This window comes from Eptatretus burgeri, chromosome 4, assembly GCF_056783735.1.
Source record: "Eptatretus burgeri isolate ZD-2024b chromosome 4, Ebu_testis_v1, whole genome shotgun sequence".
NCBI classification, from domain to species: Eukaryota; Metazoa; Chordata; class Myxini; order Myxiniformes; family Myxinidae; genus Eptatretus; species Eptatretus burgeri.
In genome coordinates this window covers 61,490,888-61,510,073 of record NC_140964.1, presented here as the reverse complement: position 1 = coordinate 61,510,073, position 19,186 = coordinate 61,490,888, and the positions used below count along the sequence as shown (strand labels likewise).

The 19,186-nt window shown below is 44.9% G+C and overlaps 1 protein-coding gene across 5 annotated transcripts in view; it reads right to left on the bottom strand.

Annotated features, from left to right (window-relative positions):
* Window positions 1-18,984, bottom strand: part of LOC147028184 (trafficking kinesin-binding protein 1-like) — a 65,377-nt gene extending 46,393 nt beyond the window's left edge. Inside the window, exons 1-4 of one of the 5 annotated variants that reach the window (XM_085878321.1) lie at window positions 18,852-18,978; window positions 6,739-6,923; window positions 5,436-6,461; window positions 5,026-5,254 (exon numbers count right to left, since the gene is read on the bottom strand). In XM_085878321.1, the coding sequence (XP_085734447.1) occupies window positions 5,026-5,218 (193 nt within the window). In that variant the 5' untranslated portion in view covers window positions 5,219-5,254; window positions 5,436-6,461; window positions 6,739-6,923; window positions 18,852-18,978. Of the gene's footprint in view, window positions 1-820; window positions 1,005-5,025; window positions 5,255-5,435; window positions 6,671-6,738; window positions 6,924-18,851 lie in introns of those variants that run through there. The other 4 variants (XM_085878322.1, XM_085878325.1, XM_085878323.1 and 1 more) reach the window with 4 other exon arrangements.
* Between the last annotated feature and the right edge of the window lie 202 nt (window positions 18,985-19,186).

The window sequence follows — 19,186 nt, the reverse complement described above, 5'->3', positions numbered from 1 at the left end:
GTTAGCCAGGTGGTGTAAAAGACGCTGTACTAACGGTGGTAAATTTAGGGATTTTTTTTTTTTTCGACAACCTTAAAAATCTTTAATTTTATTATTTCATCGTATGTTTCAACATCACAGAACATAAATCGCCTTTGTTGGCATTTTCAAAACCCTTCCATTTAGCAGTACTGGGACAAAATATTACGGCGTTCTACGCCATTACGACCAATCAAAGATTTACCGCTCACAGACCCTGCCCATGTCCTTGTTTCTTAACATGGCATGGGATAAGATGTTCTATGAACTCTCTAGTTTTTCCAAGCTTTCGGGTATCTTATGTATTACTTGCCTTTGCAAACTTTCGAGAACATAATGTTTCATGTTCCCAGTCACATCTTCTTTGTCAAGCAAAATATAAAGGAATCTGAGCATCATTGTCATTAGTGTATTAAACAAAACAAGCCGAAACCCCTTCACAGACGGATTCCGTTCATTCAACCACCCTCACCAGCTCACCCACACTCGAGGGACATGGACTAGACAGGGCGTGCTTGCCCCCGCCTACTCATCCCCCGCCCCTGCCCCATTCCCCCCTGCCTCCCACCCCCCGCCTTGAATTTGCTTACCCCCGCCCAAAAATTTAATTACCCCAGCCCCGCCCCGCCTCTTCACTCCCCGCCCCCGTCTCTTGATTCCCTTGCCCCACTTGCCCCCCGGGCCCCTGCCCCCTGTCCACCCCCTCACACTCAACCCTGCCTAATTCACCCCAGCCCCGCCCCATTTCACCCCGTCTCCCGCTTTCAATTTGCTTACCCCCCCCTAAAAAAAAATTGCTTACCTTGCCCCCCCGCCTCTTCATCCCCCACCTCCGCCTCTTCACTTCTCGCCCCGGTCTCAACGAAAAGGGTTCATTCTGCTTCAGAGTTGAAAGTTGACTATTGCCACTATGTGCAATGCACTCTTACAGGTACGAAGTTTCTTTCAGTCCAGGTCACAGTACCGAGAAAAACGTGACGCGACCGCTAGGAGGAGCACAAAATTGGTCCTTCAGTGTTAATATATAGATAATAATAATAATATCGAATCTTATTTTTGTGATGAAATAAACATAACAATAAACAATGAAGGGTAAATGTGCTAGCCACCACTTCACGTCAGTCCTTTTTTGTTGTATGCACTGTCGAGGTTCGTGTGAGAGCTAACACAACAAATCGTACAACAAGAGGACAAGAGGGATGGAAGAGGGGAGGAGAAAACAGTGGGGATCAGAGACACGAGGAGACCTGTGGATGGGAGAGGGATGTAGCAGGGTACACAGGGTAAACAAGATGGGCACTACAGGGACTTTCAGGAAGGAAAGCAGGGAATTTGAAAGAGGTGGGTTTGGGGTGGATTAACGGAGGTAGAAAAGATCATGCATTTGGATGGGGGAAGATAGGAGATGGTGATGAACAGCTGTTTTGAAGACCTGGAGGGAAGAGTGGGATTGAAGAGAGAGTGGGAGTTTGTTCCAAAGGTGGGAAAAAGAGGAATGTAAGAGTGAATGTGAGCAGTGATTATTTATTTTGGAAGTTTTACTAGATTGGGGTTACTCGCAGACCTTCAGCACCCTGTGGAAATATGGGGGGGGGGGGGACATATCTCGGACAGAGCAGAGAGGTGGGGGAGGGGGGCGAGGCAGGAGAGGAGACTGTAGAAGACAGAAAGACCACCGACTTGCCTGTGGTGAAAGAGAGAGAGACCCAAAGACTCAGCCTCATGGCGGGAGATACCAATGATCCTAAATGCCTTGGTTTCCACAGCATGAAGCTGAGAAAGGTGAGAGGCGGGAGCACCAGCCCATAGGGGAGAGCAGTACTTCATCAGACTGCAGACAAAAGCTTTGTACATGGTCAGGAGCTCAGGTGTACCAAGGAAGGACTTTGCACGGCGGGGGATTCCCAGTCAGTGACTGGCTTTGAAGGCCAGCTTGGAAATGTAGCTTTCCCAGGAAAGATCATGGCAGATAGTGAGGTCCAGAAGCTTGAATGAAAGGAATTCTTCAAGAGGGTTGTTGAGAAAGTAGATAGACGAGTTTTTCAAACGGTCCTTTCACAAACACATAGTGAGAGCGTGAGATTTGTCAGGGTTGATCGACATGTTCCACATGTTGGACCAGCTTGTTATTTTATCCAGATCTGCAGAGTGAAGAGGCTGCTGCTTGCTGATCTGAGGGATGACAGATGGTACAGCAGAGGGTGGAGTTATCAGAAAGAGATAAAGAGGATTTTCCAGAATCAGATCATTGATCAAAACCAGAAAAAGAACACAGCCCAGAACACTGCTTTGAGGAACTCCATCCGAGACAGGAAGAGGGGATGTGAGAACTCCATGAAGGGCCACACATTGGCTGTGACAGGAGAGGAAGTCTGTGAGCCATGAGTAGACTTGTGCTTGGCTACCATAGGAAGAGAGCTTGGTGAGCAGGGCGGGGTGCCAGACCATATCGAAGTCACACGATATGTCTGGGGAGATTGCTCTGATTTCATGTCTGGCATTGAGTACCTCCTTCCATTGTTGGGAGAGCAGAAGCAGCATATCCAGTGTCGAGTGACCTGGTCTGAATCCAAATTGATGATCAGAAATCAAGCCATTGGAGAAGAGGAAGTATTTATTGTCTGAAGCGATGATTGATTCCACAACCTTACTGATGATTGGGAGCAGGTTGATTGGTTTGTAGTTGCAGATCTGTTTTTGCACCTTTTTTATGCAGAGCAGTAATGTTTGCTGATTTCCAAGCAGATGACAGATGACCTTGAGCAAGTGAGAGGGTGAGCAAGAGCAGCAGAGCAGGTTTGTAGGACACGTGGGGTGATGCCGTTTGGACCAGTTGCAGAATCTGAGCCGAGGTTTGACAGCAAGCTCTCCACCTTATCAGGAGAAAAGGACACAGAGTCCAAGAACAGCTGGGTGCGACTGGATAAGGTGCGTGCAGAAAGCAATGGGTTTGTGATACAAGATTTCGAAGGAAACACGGAGTTTAGGCATTCAGCCTTTTCACGTGCCAACTGTGTGGCCATTTTGGGTAAGGGGGGATGGAGGGGGAACATACACCAGAAACAGACTTAACTAGATGCCACCAGGACATGGAGGAGGGAGACAGGTTTGAGAGTTCAGACTTGAGATTAGAAAGATGTTGTTTTCTGGCTCTCCTGAGGGTAGACTCACTTGTTCTGAGCTTTGTGGAAGGAACTGAGATTGCCTTCAGTTGGATTAGCCTTACATGAGGTGAAGGGAAGTTGTTCCAGAACAATTGTCTCACCAGATGAACCAATTCGAGCAGAGGAAGAACAGCAGATATTTTCAGGGAAATTGGTCAAAATCAGATCCAGAAGAGATGGAGTACCATTGGTTGAGATCCGGGTTGGGAATATTACAGATTGCATCAGTCCCAATGAGTCACAGAAGTCTTTTGCTGAAGTGCCATGGCAGGTGAGAGAGGTACCCACAACACCCAGCCAACTGGCATGATGACACTTGAAGTCACCACATACTGTATGAGGATGAGAGAGAGTTGTGATGAGTGGATAGAAGTTGGTCCATGTTTTCGGATAGTGAGGTGTAAATGGAGTCATCACTGTTTGGTGGACGGTACAACACACATATAAACATGAGGTGGGAGTGAAGGGGAAGCCATAGCCAGAGGTATTCCTGTGGGTGTGGGGGAGAGAAGGTAGTGTATGGTGAGTGAGGAATAGAGGATTTGATGACGAGAGCAACTCCTCCACCAGGACGAGGTTCAGGTCTGTCATACCGGAGGTGGGATTAACCAGGGAGAGATCCTAAGAATCAGAGACATCTTGATGGAAGAAAGTTTCTGTTTAGCAGATATGTCTGGTTTGTCATTGGTAACCTGCATGGAAAGATCTGTCAGCTTTGAGTGAAGGCCCCAGATGTTTGAGGTCCACACTGTTAAGGAATAGGGAGTGGAGGAGGTTTTAGGTGCAGGGGAGGGGAGTTGAAGGGGGAGGGGAGGACGAGGGAAGAGGTGGGGGGAGGTAAGGAGAGTTTATGAAAGAGTATGGAGGATTGCAGATGAGCTTGGAGAGAGGGCTGGATGGGGAGGAGAAAAGGCTCGATGGTGATGGGTTGAGGTACAGTAGGGAGTAATAAGAGAAGGGGCAGAGGACAGTTGAAGATTGGAGGAGGTGGAGAGATGAGATGGAAGAAGGAGGTACCTTTGTGGAAAGGTGGGGAAAGGAGGCACCTTTGTGGATGTGAGTGGGGGGCAACTTTGGGAAGGGAGAGTGAGGGGGAAGACTGGAGGGAGAAGGGTGAAGGGGTCGAGTTGAGGGAGAAGGGTGAGGGGGGAATTTTTGAGAAAGGTGGGAGGGAAGCTTGCATGGGGAAGAGTGTGAAGGTTGCTTTGAGAGGGAGGGGAGATGATGAGAGCAGGCACGGCCAAGGTGTAGGAGGGCGATGGGAGAGGTGGGGAGAGGGGAAGAATGATACTTGGAAGAGGTATGGTGAAGAAGGGAGTGGGCAGGGGGAGGTACATGATTTGATGGGTTGGGAAGAGGGGGAAGTGTGCTGAGAGGAAGAAAGGAGCATGTTTGTGGTGATGATGAGTTTACTGATTGAGAGAGTGAAATATGTTAGGTTAGAATGGAGCCCACAGATGTTAGAACACCACATACTTTGGGACAACAGAGGAGGAGCTGATACTGAAGCAGAATACAGTGAAGAGGTGCCAAGAGCAGAGGTAGGATGAGGGGCAAGGTGAGGGGCTAACAGATGAGGGGTTAGGAGGAGTTAGATTTAAGGAGGTGGGGTGAATTGGCACTGAAGTTGGGAAAAAGGATGATTGATGGAACATGAACATACATTGCAAACTGGGAGTTAAAAATTTTTTTAAGTCAGAGATGCAATTGAAGACATCACGTGAGGGATGCAATAAAGGTTAATTAAGAAAATGGAGAAAGGAAACGTTTTAACAGTGGGAAACCAAGTCAAGTCCATAATTTACTTACCGGATGTTCTATTAAGTGCAAACTGGAGACATACCTTCATTGAGTTCGTCCCATGAAATGTCCTCGTCATCAGAGATGTCGCAACACATCTCCTTATTATGTACTTCACTCGAATCTGAGGCAGTCAGTCCTGCATTGCGATCAGCACATTTGATGCCCAATCGGTCATCCAACAACTGCATCATAATTTGGCTTTCGATGTGATGCTTTTCAAAAACTCCAAACATTTCATGACAGGCCAGTCAAAATGAAGGTGACGATGGCTGGGTGAGGCACATTAAACGTCACAGATGCAAACAGGAAAGAAATATGTAACATATTTACCAAGGCATCTCCTTACAACTGTTTACTCATCTATAACATTTCATGCCGAAAACCTCGAGGTTACAAAAAAAAACGTAACAACGTTCCAACTAGCGACAACAGGCGTCATTTTATGCTCACCAGGAGAATGATCGTGATTATGGAAGCACCTGTTTTGATCGACTTCTGAGTGTTTGATGAAGCTAGTACAGGTGGGTGCAGTCACCCAAAGGTGTAATAATTCACAAATGGAATTCTTACGTGGAAATCCATGACCTTTCACATTGTGCAACTTTGATGCCAAAGTCCACTGAACGGAGTGAACACTCCATCAGTCTTAATGGCAGCATCAACAAGATGAGAGACAAATACATGAATTTTGTCTTTTAATTTCGTCAAAATCAATATATGACAATGACACAAAACAAGGTATTGATGTCAATTTGGCTTTTTAAGGGTTCTCGCTTGGAAGACGCAGGAACTCAAAAACACAATCAAATGATTTCTTCTCGTTGTTCAATTTGAGCAGAAAAATCGATAGCTTCTGGCTGTTGTGGGTGTTGTTTTGTATGCATCCGATGGCTGCTGGTTGCATCACCTTCTGGAAGCATGGTTGTGCCGCTGATGCAGTGCCCCAATTACCAGTAAGCTGGTTGGTACTCATTTTGCTCACCTCAGAAGGATGACAGGCTGAGTCAACCCATCTAATGTTAATTCAACAGAAGGACAGGGGTTCAAACCGAAGACCTGAAGATCTTAAGTTAAGTCACCTTAACCATTAAGCCAACAGCAGGATAACTCGTTTGGTGTTTAGTTCAGTTCATTTTTTTTCATTTACACTCTTAAATCAATCAAACTCAAAATACAAGATGCATACATCACATGATGATAACAGTGGAGGAACCTGCATCAAAACATGGCATGTAAAATTTCAGGTGCTGCGCCAGTGATTCACATATCTAGTCGAGTTCCTTTCCCAGTCATAATTTTTCTTATAATTGCCATACTGGTGCAGAAGAGGGCGCTCGCTGCTTTTGTCATTCGGAGGTGAACATGAAGGCAGCATTTACTTTGCAGGGTGTTGATTCTTTCTCTTCTCTTTCATTCTGTCTCTTTTCTCTTTCTCTTACTCTCTTTTTGTTGACAGAGGCGAGGCTCTTGGAGGAGCTGGAACACAGAACGAATCAGGATGTAACATCATGAAAAGAATGGGATAAATATGGGGGTTGTGGGGCAGGGTTGAGGGACAATTCTCGAGGGAGACCCGGAGAAGGAAGGGACGTGGGATGGGAATGAGAGCAAGGGGAGGACACAGGAGGTGAACAAGATGGATACAGCTGTGAAATGTCAATGACAAAAGTGGAAGTAAAAATTGGAAATCAGGAAAGAGGTGAGTTTGGGGAGGGTTAATGGGGGTATAAAAAAGATCATGGTTGAAGATGACCTGAGATGGTGGTGAACAGCTGTTTGAAGCCCTGGAGGGAAGAATGAGATTGAAGAGAATGTGGGAAGTTGCTTCCACAGGTGGGAGAAAGGATGAATGAATGAGTGGAGGTGAGCAGTGATTATGGATTTTAGGAGTTTCACCAGAAGAGGGTTACTGGTAGACCACATGCTCCCTGCAGATACCTGGGGGGGGAAAGAGCATGGAAAGGGCAGATGGTGCAATACTAGAAAGTAGGTGGTCAAAGGCAAAGCATTGATCTGTCTGTAATGTTAAAATTTTAGCCTCAGATACTCAGCTACATCACAGAGATTCCAGTGATTTTGAAGGCCTTAATTTCCACGGCATCAAGTTGGGCAAGGGGTGAGGAAGGGCACCAGACCAGAGGGGAGGGCAATATTCCAGCAAGCTGCAGATGAGGCCTTGTAGGTTGATAAAAGTTCAGGTGTGCCAAGGAAGGACCTTGCAGGTCACAGGAGGCCCAGTCGATGACTGGCTTTGCAGGCCAACTTTGTAATGTGGTTTGCCCAAGAAAGATCATGGCTGATAGTGAGGCCCAATAGTTTGACTGACTGAACTTCTTCAAGATAATTTTAAAGGAAATATATGGAAGAATTCACCAGTCTTTTCAGAGAGACAAAGTGATAGTGTGAGACTTAATATATTTGTCTGTCTCTCTCTTTCATACACCCTCCTTCATTTTCTATCTCTCTTCTTCTTCCTCATTTCCCTTCTATATGTGGTGAGGTCTAATGATACCAAGCTGCTGCTGCCCCACCTTTTGTACAGTACTTCTCCACTGCCCTCAATCCCCAGACAACTCTCCCAACTCTCCTGCCACCTCCATGTTACTTACATCCAGAGGAATTGATGGGTTAAAATGGCCTTATGCTGTTGCTACTGCTGGGGGATAGCATAATGAGCAAGCCCATGACTGTGGTCGTTGTTTGTATTGCTAACAATTTCCCCAGAATTGGTCACTACTACATCCCAGGGTGCTATCAAAGCAGCCCTCACTCAGTGCAAGAATTTGGGATTTGGCCAGGGCACCCACATACAATGAGCAACTATCGACAAAAGTTACCGTGTGATCTTAAAAGTCCACATTCGAATGCTGACAGATGGGACCAGCCAGCATAACATCCCTTCCAAAGTACAAGCACACTCACTGAACAATGACATGTTCATGAAACACCAGGATGGCAATTTATAATCGAGTTTGGAATCAAACCCAGACTGGGCACATCAAAGTTGAATATGCTGCCACTGAGCGCTCCTCTCAATGCATTCGACTTTCATGTGTTCCTTCATACCCATGTGAAATTTCACAGGTGGCTTCGAGTGGCAAATATAAAAGGATGTATTTTGTCTGTTTGTCTGCATTGGGTTTGAGCTGTAAAGAGAGAAACTTTATAATTTCTTTTAGATTTCAGTTTTTGACCTTTTGCACTGCAGAACCATAATACCTTTGACAAGTGATGTTTGAAAATCCTCGATTTTGGTGTTTGAAACTGGATTCAGGTGGCAGGTACCTTGAGCAAACTTTAGACCATGCACTTGTAATTAAAACATTAATTGCACTGCTTTGAAACTCCATAGTTTACAATGGTGACAACAACATAGAAAGGTCACTGCATTCAAGTTGTGGGTCATGTTAAGAGCAATCTGATGACTTGGTCATTTTCCAATACAAGTGTAGAGAAAGTGCTCTATGCCGATCTGATCATGGATTACTGGGTGCACATGAGGAGAAGTATTGCCAACTTGATGCCATTATTGGATCATTTTGAGCATGCTTACAATATTCAAGCAGTATTATTTTTGCATCTCGATGCGGCTGCCTCTTGCTAATCTTGATGGTTGTGCCCTGACATAATGGACAAATTGGCAGCAGGTTGTAGTTTTCACCCAGAGAATCTCGTTTTATTAAATGGAACCAGTATGGGTACAGTGAGGTTTTTGTTGGCACAAATCTATGTTCATGGAGGAGGTAGAATCACGTCATGATCAAGTTTGATTTGACCTGGCATGAATGCATCACGTGATGATGGCAACCTGACCTGGTAAGGCCTATGCAATTCGGTGGCGTTCCATGAATAACTTCTAAGAGTCAAGCACCGTCAGTAAAAGTAATGCAATTGAAAGAGACCAGGAGGTCACAAAAGCAATCAAATATATTATTTTTGAAGAAAATTAAAGTAAAATAAGAAGATACCCAGAGTTAAACCACTTGTAAAGGAGTTGTTTAGCTGGAGCTGATAAAAGTCCTCACAATGTGGTTGGGAAAAAACATTTGTTGCATTTTCAGGCACAGATGGGCAGAAACCTATGTCTTACATGGAAAGGCTCCCCGGGAATTATATTTGAAAAGTGTGTTGCTCAATTTGGAGGATAGCATCACGTTAAAAAGTGCTCAGATCAGAGCACTCAAAACAACTTGAGACAATGGCATCTTCAGCATCCTACTGTGCGAGATGTCAAAACATCAAGTTGGAGATCCTGCTCCAATTCCATCCACATCCAGAACAACCATTTATGCATTGAGGCAATTGTCAGACAGCAGCTTGCCATTTCCACCGGGAACGTCATGGTCTATCCATAAAGCTCACAATTGGGTTTTTATTGGAAGACAAGCAGAGCTCAACATCAGGACCGTCTTGGGTCTAAATTCAAATGTCTTTCACAATCCACAAAAACTTATTACAAAACCAACTGATGTCATTTGAAACGTAAAAATAATCACACTATCTCGGTAAGAAAGTTTTCCAGTCATATTTGTCAGAGATCTGTTGGTCACGCTGAGGGGGGTCTTTTAAAAACAAAAGTCCCTTTCTAATAGCTCTCATTCATCATTTGATCGACACAAAAGCTACTTCTACATTCACACTTATGATATTTGTGAGTTGGCAGATACAGTGACCAATGTAAGCCTATAATTATGCACTCACGGAGAGGATTACAGCAGGCATGTATGTGTCTATTAACAGTTTGCTGTCTCGATGATCCTGACAGCAGGTAGAGAGAGTACTGTTTTCATTTGTTTCCTCTTCAAGATCTTGTCTGGTCTATTATTGCTCAGGGGCCCATTGTGGATTTGTTTGTCTTATGCCCCAGGGCAGTTTGCATTTTTGGAAGAAACGGCCTTTGACTTGCTTCACGATACTGGGAAGAGATTCGTGTTCGTGGGAATAAGCTCATCTAATGTTGGCAATGGATATCAGAGAATTTCTTCAATGTCAAACTCAGAATTCCGATCCAATTCCCAACAATAACTTGTACCCTGCACAGCCTGAAGCTACTGAGGGTGACACAAACCGCGATTTTAGTAAGGGCCTGTTTATACTGCAGTTGTGTGTATATATATATATATATATATATATATATATATATATATATATATATATATATATATATATATATATATATATATATATATATATATATATATATATATATACATATATATATACATATATATATATATATATAAATATATATATATATATATATATATATATATATATATATATATATATATATAAATATATATATATATATAAATATATATATATATATATATATATGTATATAGATATATATATATGTATATATGTATATATATATATGTATATAGATATATATATGTGTATATGTATATATATATATATATGTATATATATATATGTATATATATTGTAGATTTCCCACCCGTCGGCGTGCGAACGACCGCGTCTAACCAATAGCGGTCGCTTCGCCCACTGAACGGACAATCCAGTCGCGGCTTTCCGGATCAACGCCAGAAACCAGCCACGGGTGTGTTTTTAAGCATACCACAACCTTGTCCACACTCTATCCGCGCTACATGGTCCGATCGCCAAATCTTCAATTTACCTAATTATTCGCACGGTTAGGTTACCGAGAGATTGCACATCAACGGGACCGCTTGGAAACGAGCCGCTTAAGCAGCTCACTTCCTTTTGGGATAACCGAGCGGGGTATTATCGCGCAGTCCCATTGGACCCGATCACTTTACCGGCTATTTAAAAACCAACTATATTCCGAGTGCAAGATGGGGCAGTTCAATGAGGGAATGGACGCAACGAACAGGTTTACATTCACACGAGGACATTTATTATAATAAAGCACGTATGCAATTAAACAAGGCAAAACACGTATGCAATTATACAAGGAACAAAAGCACGACAAAAGAACTACAACCGTCTACTTATGATGTACAATCACTTGCACTTAACAGCAGTTCCTACTTATTAGACGGGCCCACGGACACACACATCCAAGAAATGGTGGCAGAGGCCTTTACAAACGGGCTCCAGCTCGGAGGACAGGTGAGCTGAAACCCAGAACCTATCTCGAACCTCTCCACCTCGTGTGGTCTTCAAATTGTTTGGACCCGGGCTCCAGCGAGAGCGAGCTGGATCCCATCGCCATGAGCTGCGATCCTTCCCGAGCTCCCGCGAATCCTCCCGCGCTTCTCAACACGTGCTGGTGAGACGAGGCGCCGATCCTTCCCGTCGATGCGTTGCTTCCCCGAGGAACCACCTCCAAGAAGAGGTCGATGAGTCGCACCAAGCTGGGAACCAAAATGGAGAACAAAGAGCTCCACGAACCAAGAAGAAGAAGAAGAAGCCACCACTCGCAGCTCGAGCCGAGCGACCGGCTTAACTTCCTTCCAAACAGGGCAGCTTGAAGCAAAAAGCTCTCCCGAGCAAAGCAGAAGCCGAAGCTCACGGAACCATCAAAGCAAAGAGCCTCCAAAAAGCCTCCTCCCGAGCCAGGCCGCAGCCGAAGCTCACTGAGCCAGCCGAAGCAAAAAGCTTCCAAAGGCCTCAACCCTAACCCAAGCCAAACAGGACCCGAAGGTCTGCTGAGCGACTACTCTCTGCCGAAGCAAAAAGCTTACTCCTCCAAATCCCCTATCCAACTCTGCCCATGAACAAAAGAAAAGATCTCCTCTTATCCTTCTCCCGCCCATCCCCTGCTCCCGGCGTGACTCATGACTCATGCCCTCGTGCTCCACCCCCCCCCCCCGCTCAACCACGGGTGGGAGAGGGTTATTGACATCATGAATCACAGGGCGGCAGGGTGGTTCTTCCTCTTCGCAGAAGAGGGGGAGGGATGTCTCCATTGTTCGTTCCCTAACTATCAAATCAATCCGCAGCGCATGTAATCGATTTCTGAACATTTAAACAATGGAAGGTGAGCTATCTAGGGAACAAGCACTTATCGACATAGCTGACATAAAGGAACCTGTATGTTGTGTGCAATCAAATTCCAAATTCGTAACTATATATATATATATATATATATATATATATATATATATATACATATACATATATATACATACATACAGTAGATTAGGTGTATGTCGGCAGCGTGTAACTCGTCACTTCGCCTAAGTCGGCAGCGTCAAAAAGTCCCGAATTTATCTCATGTTAAATCCCTTTGAATAAAGGGTCATCCCTCTGTAAGTCGTCATCTCTAAGTCGTCACTTCGTCTCAGTCGTCAGATGTTGTCCATTCCCACGTAATGGAAACTCAAGTAAATTACCACTCCTAACTCGTCACAAGGAAGTGCTGCCTCGTGAGAAGCCCGATTTCATGGAATCGTGATGCTCGCTCATTGGTGTACACCGCCAGTGATAGGCTATTTATAACTGCGTACACACGTTGATCGCACTGCAGGCAGGACAATGACGACTAAGCGTAAGCTTACAACTAAAACCTACCAAGAAAAATACGACATTATCCAGTTTTGTGAGGCAAATCCACTGATGAAGAAAACAGACATAGCTGAGAAGTTGGACATCAAACGGCAGACATTGAACGATATCTTGAAGAATAAAGGCAAGATATTTGGACAAGTGGAGAAGATCGTGAGGCCGGTGGGAGGTGTGAAATGCGTGTCCTTTGAAGATGTCGATGACGTGCTCATCATCTGGTTTCGGCAAATGTCGGCTCAGCCAAATATTCGGTTTCGGCCGATTCGGCCAAATATTCGGCCGATACTGTCTTTTGGTGGAGGATTGCCCAGCCAACATCATGGAATACAATGACCGGTTTGAATCCTTTCTCATGCACCAGATGCCCAAGAGTTTGAGGCATTCAAACATAACGGATTACTTCGCGAAGAAGTAAAGGATCGATCGAGCTTAGTGTTGAAATCCGATCATGGTTTTATCTTGGCTTGTTTTGTACATTACCGCACTCACACATAGGCATTGAGTGGTAATCATCACCACGGTGACTGTGTGTCATGTAATTTGTCACCATACCATCACCGATGGTATACGAGTTGTCTTACAGAGTTGTTCATTATCTTTACTTTTGATAAACTGATTCATGAATTCCATCTTTGCTTGATCACTTTCCAACTCACCAACTCACCCCCACCTATGCCCCGAGGATTGTGTTTTCGTTTTGGTACAATAGCCGGCTCTCACACCTATGTGTCCAGGCCACGCGTGACTTCATCCTTCACCCCACAGTCATCATGAATGTTCGCATACGCGCAAGTCGTCACTTTTTTCTCGGTCCCGATGGTGACGACTTACGCCTAGTCTACTGTATATATAATTGCGGTTCCTGGAACCGCATGCATACAACAGAAAGGGGCCACAAGATAGTTATTCTATTGATATACGTGTAGATAGTCCCTTTCCTTTTGTCTTGCGGAACAATAGGGGCGTGCATTGCGATGATCTCATAAATAGTTTTGCTTACATCATTTTTTCTTCATTTCGTCCCTACTCTTCTTTTCTGATTATTCCTGAGGTAAATCTGAGCAATGTCCACCTTCGCTGTGAGGTGGGCCCTCACGCAGGCCAGCACGTGCGGCGACGCTGCGAGGAAATGATGATGCACGGGCATTAACAGCACAGAGCCCTGTTCCAAAGCGAGCCCTGAGCCCAACATGTGCGGCGAGTCATACAGTGCACTTGGCAGTTCGGGATTATAGACTCGAGTTTCCGATGATCTGGGGAAGATTGCCGTTTGCATTAAAAAGGCATACAAATGAATACTTCTTAAGAGGCTGCACGAATGGTGTTTTTCACAACACAGGAAACACAGCCAGCACGATGCCCATGCTGCACAAAACACGTACGGAGGCCGATAAAGACGACTCCACGCCATGTTGGGCGGGATACGAGTGTGCAGAGTAGAAAAGGCTTGTTCCTTTTCAACCTCAATATCCAACACATATTGGTGTTCGCCCCACGCACACGCCAGCGGAGTCATGCGAATGCGAGCGCTGGCCACATGCATAATGGCCAAACCGTGCGCACTCTATGGAATGAGCTCGAAAGCAGACACGTACGCCGCTCGCGAAACGTGCATGGATTTATCCATAATGATGTACCTTCGGCCCTCGCTGGCAACAGCGGATTCTCCACGGATGGTGAACGTCTTCTTCCATTGATCCAGCATGGTCCGAATCCTAGCTTTGCCAGGACTTTATTCCTAACGATCCATTTCTTTTAGCCGGTACGTCCTTGGCAGTGTCGCTTGGCTGCATGGTACGTCTTTGGCATTGTCGCTCGGCTGCATCCAATCCGATAGAGTGATCCGGTCTGGACAAGGCGTACCAAGGGCGTTCCCCGGTAATTAAACTATGTGATTAATTCGGTAACCTGATTAACCCATAGACGGGAGTACCCTAGGTCACGCAGTTGAGTTATTGGCATCCATGGTCGGTTAAGCGACCCGCCACATCACGGAATTATCCGTGTGCGATGGCCTACAATTCCGGGGAGTCTGGTGGGAATCGAGATAGCTTCCCCCACATAGTGGTCTTCTCATACGACCCCCAACAATATATATACATATATATACATATATATATATATATATACATATATATATATATATATACATATACATATATATATATATATATATATATATATATACATATACATATATATATATACATATATAGTGTGTGACGATCAATTTGGTGATGAGTGATATGAAGGGCTCATTTAAAGGATGAGCAAATGACTCATATATTCCACATTCTCTACACTTATTGAATGTGTTACAATCCATTATAAGTTATTGTGAGACAGAGAACAAGGTGATACAGTTGGACATCTGGTTGAAGAGATGTGTGATGTTACTGAAGTGTTGTGCTGTTGCCTCGATGAAGCCAGGACTACACAGTTTTCCATGTTGTTGTTGTTGTTGTTGTTGTTGTTATGTATTGATGTTTGGGTTTATCGATGACAAGGATTGCAAACGTTCCAATATGCTTATGACAGTCGTCCTGCAACACACAGCACTTGGCTTCCTCATTTACCCCAACCGGAAGTGACTGACCACTTACGTGTCAAACACACAAAGGTCAGCTGCATCACATCTGAAGCGTACATATTACATCTTCATCTGTCCAAAAAATAAATAAATAATACACAGGAGCAACCACAAAAACAAAACGTGCAACGTCATGGCTCAAAACGAGTCGGGGTGTGGGTTAACCATGTTGCCAGAGTGGGTGGTATAGTGGAATTGTTTGGATGAAACATTGTGTGGAATACATCTCATGGTAGGAACTGCATTCCTTGATCCATCCATCCATTGGGACCATACTCTATGCAGAGCATTGGTGCTGCCGAAGCAGTCTCCTTGGCTATTGGGGCACAATCCTGGACAGGTCGCCACTCCAACACAGTATCCCAGCGTGCTTGCACTCATTTTGCCAACCTCGGAAGGATGACAGGCAGAGTCAACCCTACCTGATATTAATTCAACAGCCAAGGGGGATTTTAACTCAGGATCCTAGGATCCAAAGCCCACCACACTCACCATTAAACCAACACCAGGCATATTCCTTGATGTGCACTGAGTAGTCAGCGCAATGGTATCAGAATGGTCGGTAAGTGATCATCGGATTTGAGCTTGTACAGGGACAGATAGAAAAATGAGAACTACACCGTGCACAACTAGAACCACTCGTGGCCCCCCTCAATGGGTCTGCGTGGAAGGAAGGATCTCCCGAATGTGAACTCGATTTCGGTGACATGAACGGACGTTAGGTGATCACAGTCAGTGTGATCTCGGCTCCTCACAATGTCGCACAACAATAGCTGGCTCCCAAATATCAGATCTATAATTCTGAACAGTTTCACCACCATAGACTATTATCTAGTAAAAGCCTGGTGTTGGCGCAGTGGTTAGGCAGCGGCTTGGGATCCAAAAGGTCCTGAGTTCAAACCCCGTTGGGCCACTGAATTAATACACCAGGGGGTTGACTCAGCCTGTCATCCTTCCGAGGTCGGCAAAGTGAGTACCAATGTACTGGGCCGGTGTATACCCCGGTTAAAATAGGTGTACCATATCCCTGTGTCGTAAGAGGCGACCAGGGTTGCGTCAGGAAGGGCATCCGGCGTAAAACCTGTGCCAAATCACAATGCGGATCATACGGATGATCCGCTGTGGCGACCCCTAACGGGAGCAGCCGAATGAAGAAGAAGACTATTATCCAGTTATCCCACATCCTATCACTGATTGTAATACTGCACAAGAGTGCCTGAGATATACTCTGGAGGCCACAAATGAAGTAAAACAGCAATATGTTATAACAACCTTCGACTTGGGAATATGCATGAAGGCATACCCACTGATATGGAACAATCCTGATTGGTAATCAAATCTTACTGATAGGCACCTTCAACCTCGTTTGTGCTTATCTCAAGATGATAGGCAAGCATATGGATGGTTCAGGGTTGTCTGACATCCTCCTAGAAGCAGGATTCATTGCCACCACCTTGCTGCATGGTGTAATGTCAAGAAAGCCCTATGACAGGGCGATGCATTGCCATGAAGTTATACTGGAGTGCCTAAAAAATTGCTATTGGAATGATACATGGCTGATAAAGATGAGCAGGAGCTGCTCTCTTCCCTCCCAGCAGACTCGGTAAAGATGTTGGATGGTGTGTTATAATCGCTCACAGCATCCACATTGAAGAGTGATGATGCAGTCAATAACAACATCCAGGGTTACTTGCAATATATAAAGTGAATCTCAGTGGAGGAAGTCTCAGAAAAACTGGTCAACTATGAGCTTCCTGTATGAATTATATATGGCTAGTACTGTCTCTCATACAGGCGGTGAAGTACAATGACTTCCTCACTGTTTGCATCTCATGATAGACCTATACTTCATACGAGGTCCATCTAAAAAGTAACGGGACTAAGCCTGCTGTGTGCTCCACTTTCACAACTTGAATGAACAGGTTGCGTCACAGTCTTTAGCAACATTCCAGCAATATATATGATTGGTGATGGTTGACTGCACTCATTGTGTGATTTTTTTTACAAGTCGTGCTTTACACGTTGTCTGGTCTGAGTCGTCGTGCTATGAGTCGTGAGCAGAGAGCCAATCTGAAGTTTCTTGCCAAGCCTGGCAAAACACCTTCCGAATCCTTCGCAATGCTGCAGCAAGTCTACGGGGAAGAAACGATGTCACGTACGCGTGAATTTGAAAAGCACAAGAGGTTCAAAGAGGGACAGGAGGAGGTTGAAGACGATCCACAGTCTGGAAGACCTTCAACGAGCAGAACGGCGGACAACATCGAGCGTGTGAAGCAGATAGTGCACGCAGATCATCGACTCATGGTGCGGAAGATTGCTGAGGAACTTTCCATCAACAAGGACACTGTCTGGAGCATCATCACTGAAAATCTCGAAATGTGCAAGGTGTGCGCAAAGATGGTCCCCAAGCTGTTATCCGAGGACCAGAAACAGCAAAGAGTCACTGTCACAAGACATTATCGATCGCCTTGAGGACGATCCAGACCTGCTTGGGAGAGTCTTCACTGGCGATGAATCATGGATATTTGAATACGATCCTGAGACCAAACGGAAGAGTCGTCAATGGAAAAGTCCGGCATCACCAAGACCAAAGAAAGCAAGGATGTCGAAGCCGAAGGTCAAGGTGATGCTCATCGCGTATTTTGACATCAAGGGCATCGTCCACTTCGAGTTTCTAACACAGAATCAAAGAGTGAATCAATACATGTACAAGGAGATCCTCTGGCACCTCATGAGATCAGTCCGGGACAAAAGGAGGGATCTCTGGGAGAACAACACCTGGGTGCTCCACCATGACAACGCCACTGCTCACAGTGCCCTGAGCATCCGACACTTTCTGGTGGAGAGGAACGTGCCAACTCTGGAGCAACCCCCGTATTCGCCAGACTTGGCCCCTTGTGATTTTTTTCCTATTACCCAAGCTCAAGGGGGTGATCAAGGAGACCCAATTTCCTGATGTGGAGGCCATCAAAAGGGCCATGATAGAGCTCTGGAGGATTCCAGAAGAAGCCTTCCGAGGGTGCATCGAAACGTGGAAAAAGAGGATGGGCAAGTGTGTGAGACTGGAGGGAAACTATTTTGAAGGGGACAAGCTGTGATTTCAATATATTTTTTTGGAATAAAATTTCTGTGAAGTCAGTCCCATTACTTTTTAGACGGACCTTGTATACGGTGGTCATAACTATGCACGCTACTTCACTTATGTCATGTTGTGTAAAGCTACCACCATGCGCATGTGCAGTGTGCGCCTCATTGGAAATAAACGTGGTGCTTCGACTTTAATGTTGTCTGGCCTTTCACCCTAGTCCATTTGCCATTATTATGTGTTCCATTGTCAATCTTGTTGATGTGGAAAGTGTATGGTTTTATGATTGTTTTGGACTAACATGGGTCCATTAATAAAATTCAGGTTGGTTGCCGGGGTGGCTACCTTGGGGAACTCCTGTAATTTGCATAAATTCAAGATGGCCGCTACAGGTCAGATGATGGGGCTAAGTTTTTAATCGGTCAACATATAATCCTGTGTAATACCTCTTTTCCATATGATTTTGACATGAGGAATTCAATTTTGGGGATTTTTTTTTACGTTCAGGAATAAATACAGGTTCACATGAAATGTCCATGATTATTTTCTGCTGAAAATTATGCAATACCAATGCAAAAGTGAAGTCATGAATGGTTCACAACAGTATGTTGATAATCAGAAAGCATACACATTGTCATGTCATCATATTGGACATCTTAGGAACAGAGGTCATAGAGCCTAGTAGACAACTTACGTATTGTTCATTCCCATTCATTGTACTCGTCCCCTTCCGTATCCTCGTCTCTTTCCAGTTCTGCTTCGACACTCCCTTCTTCCACTTCACTTTCACTGTCCTCCACAGTCTTGTGTGGGTTGAAGCACTTGTAACTGAAACCACAAGTGCAGTATAGTGTGCAGGAGATCTTTGCATGGTGACAACTGCAACTTGCAGTACTACAGGCCTTCCCCTCTGCTTTGCATCCACACCGCACAACATCCATGAGGTCCAAAGGAGCTGGTGGAGTAGCAGAAGTTGCTGGCACTGGGATTCCATCTCTGATGTCCCATCCATATTTTGTAATGTCAAGT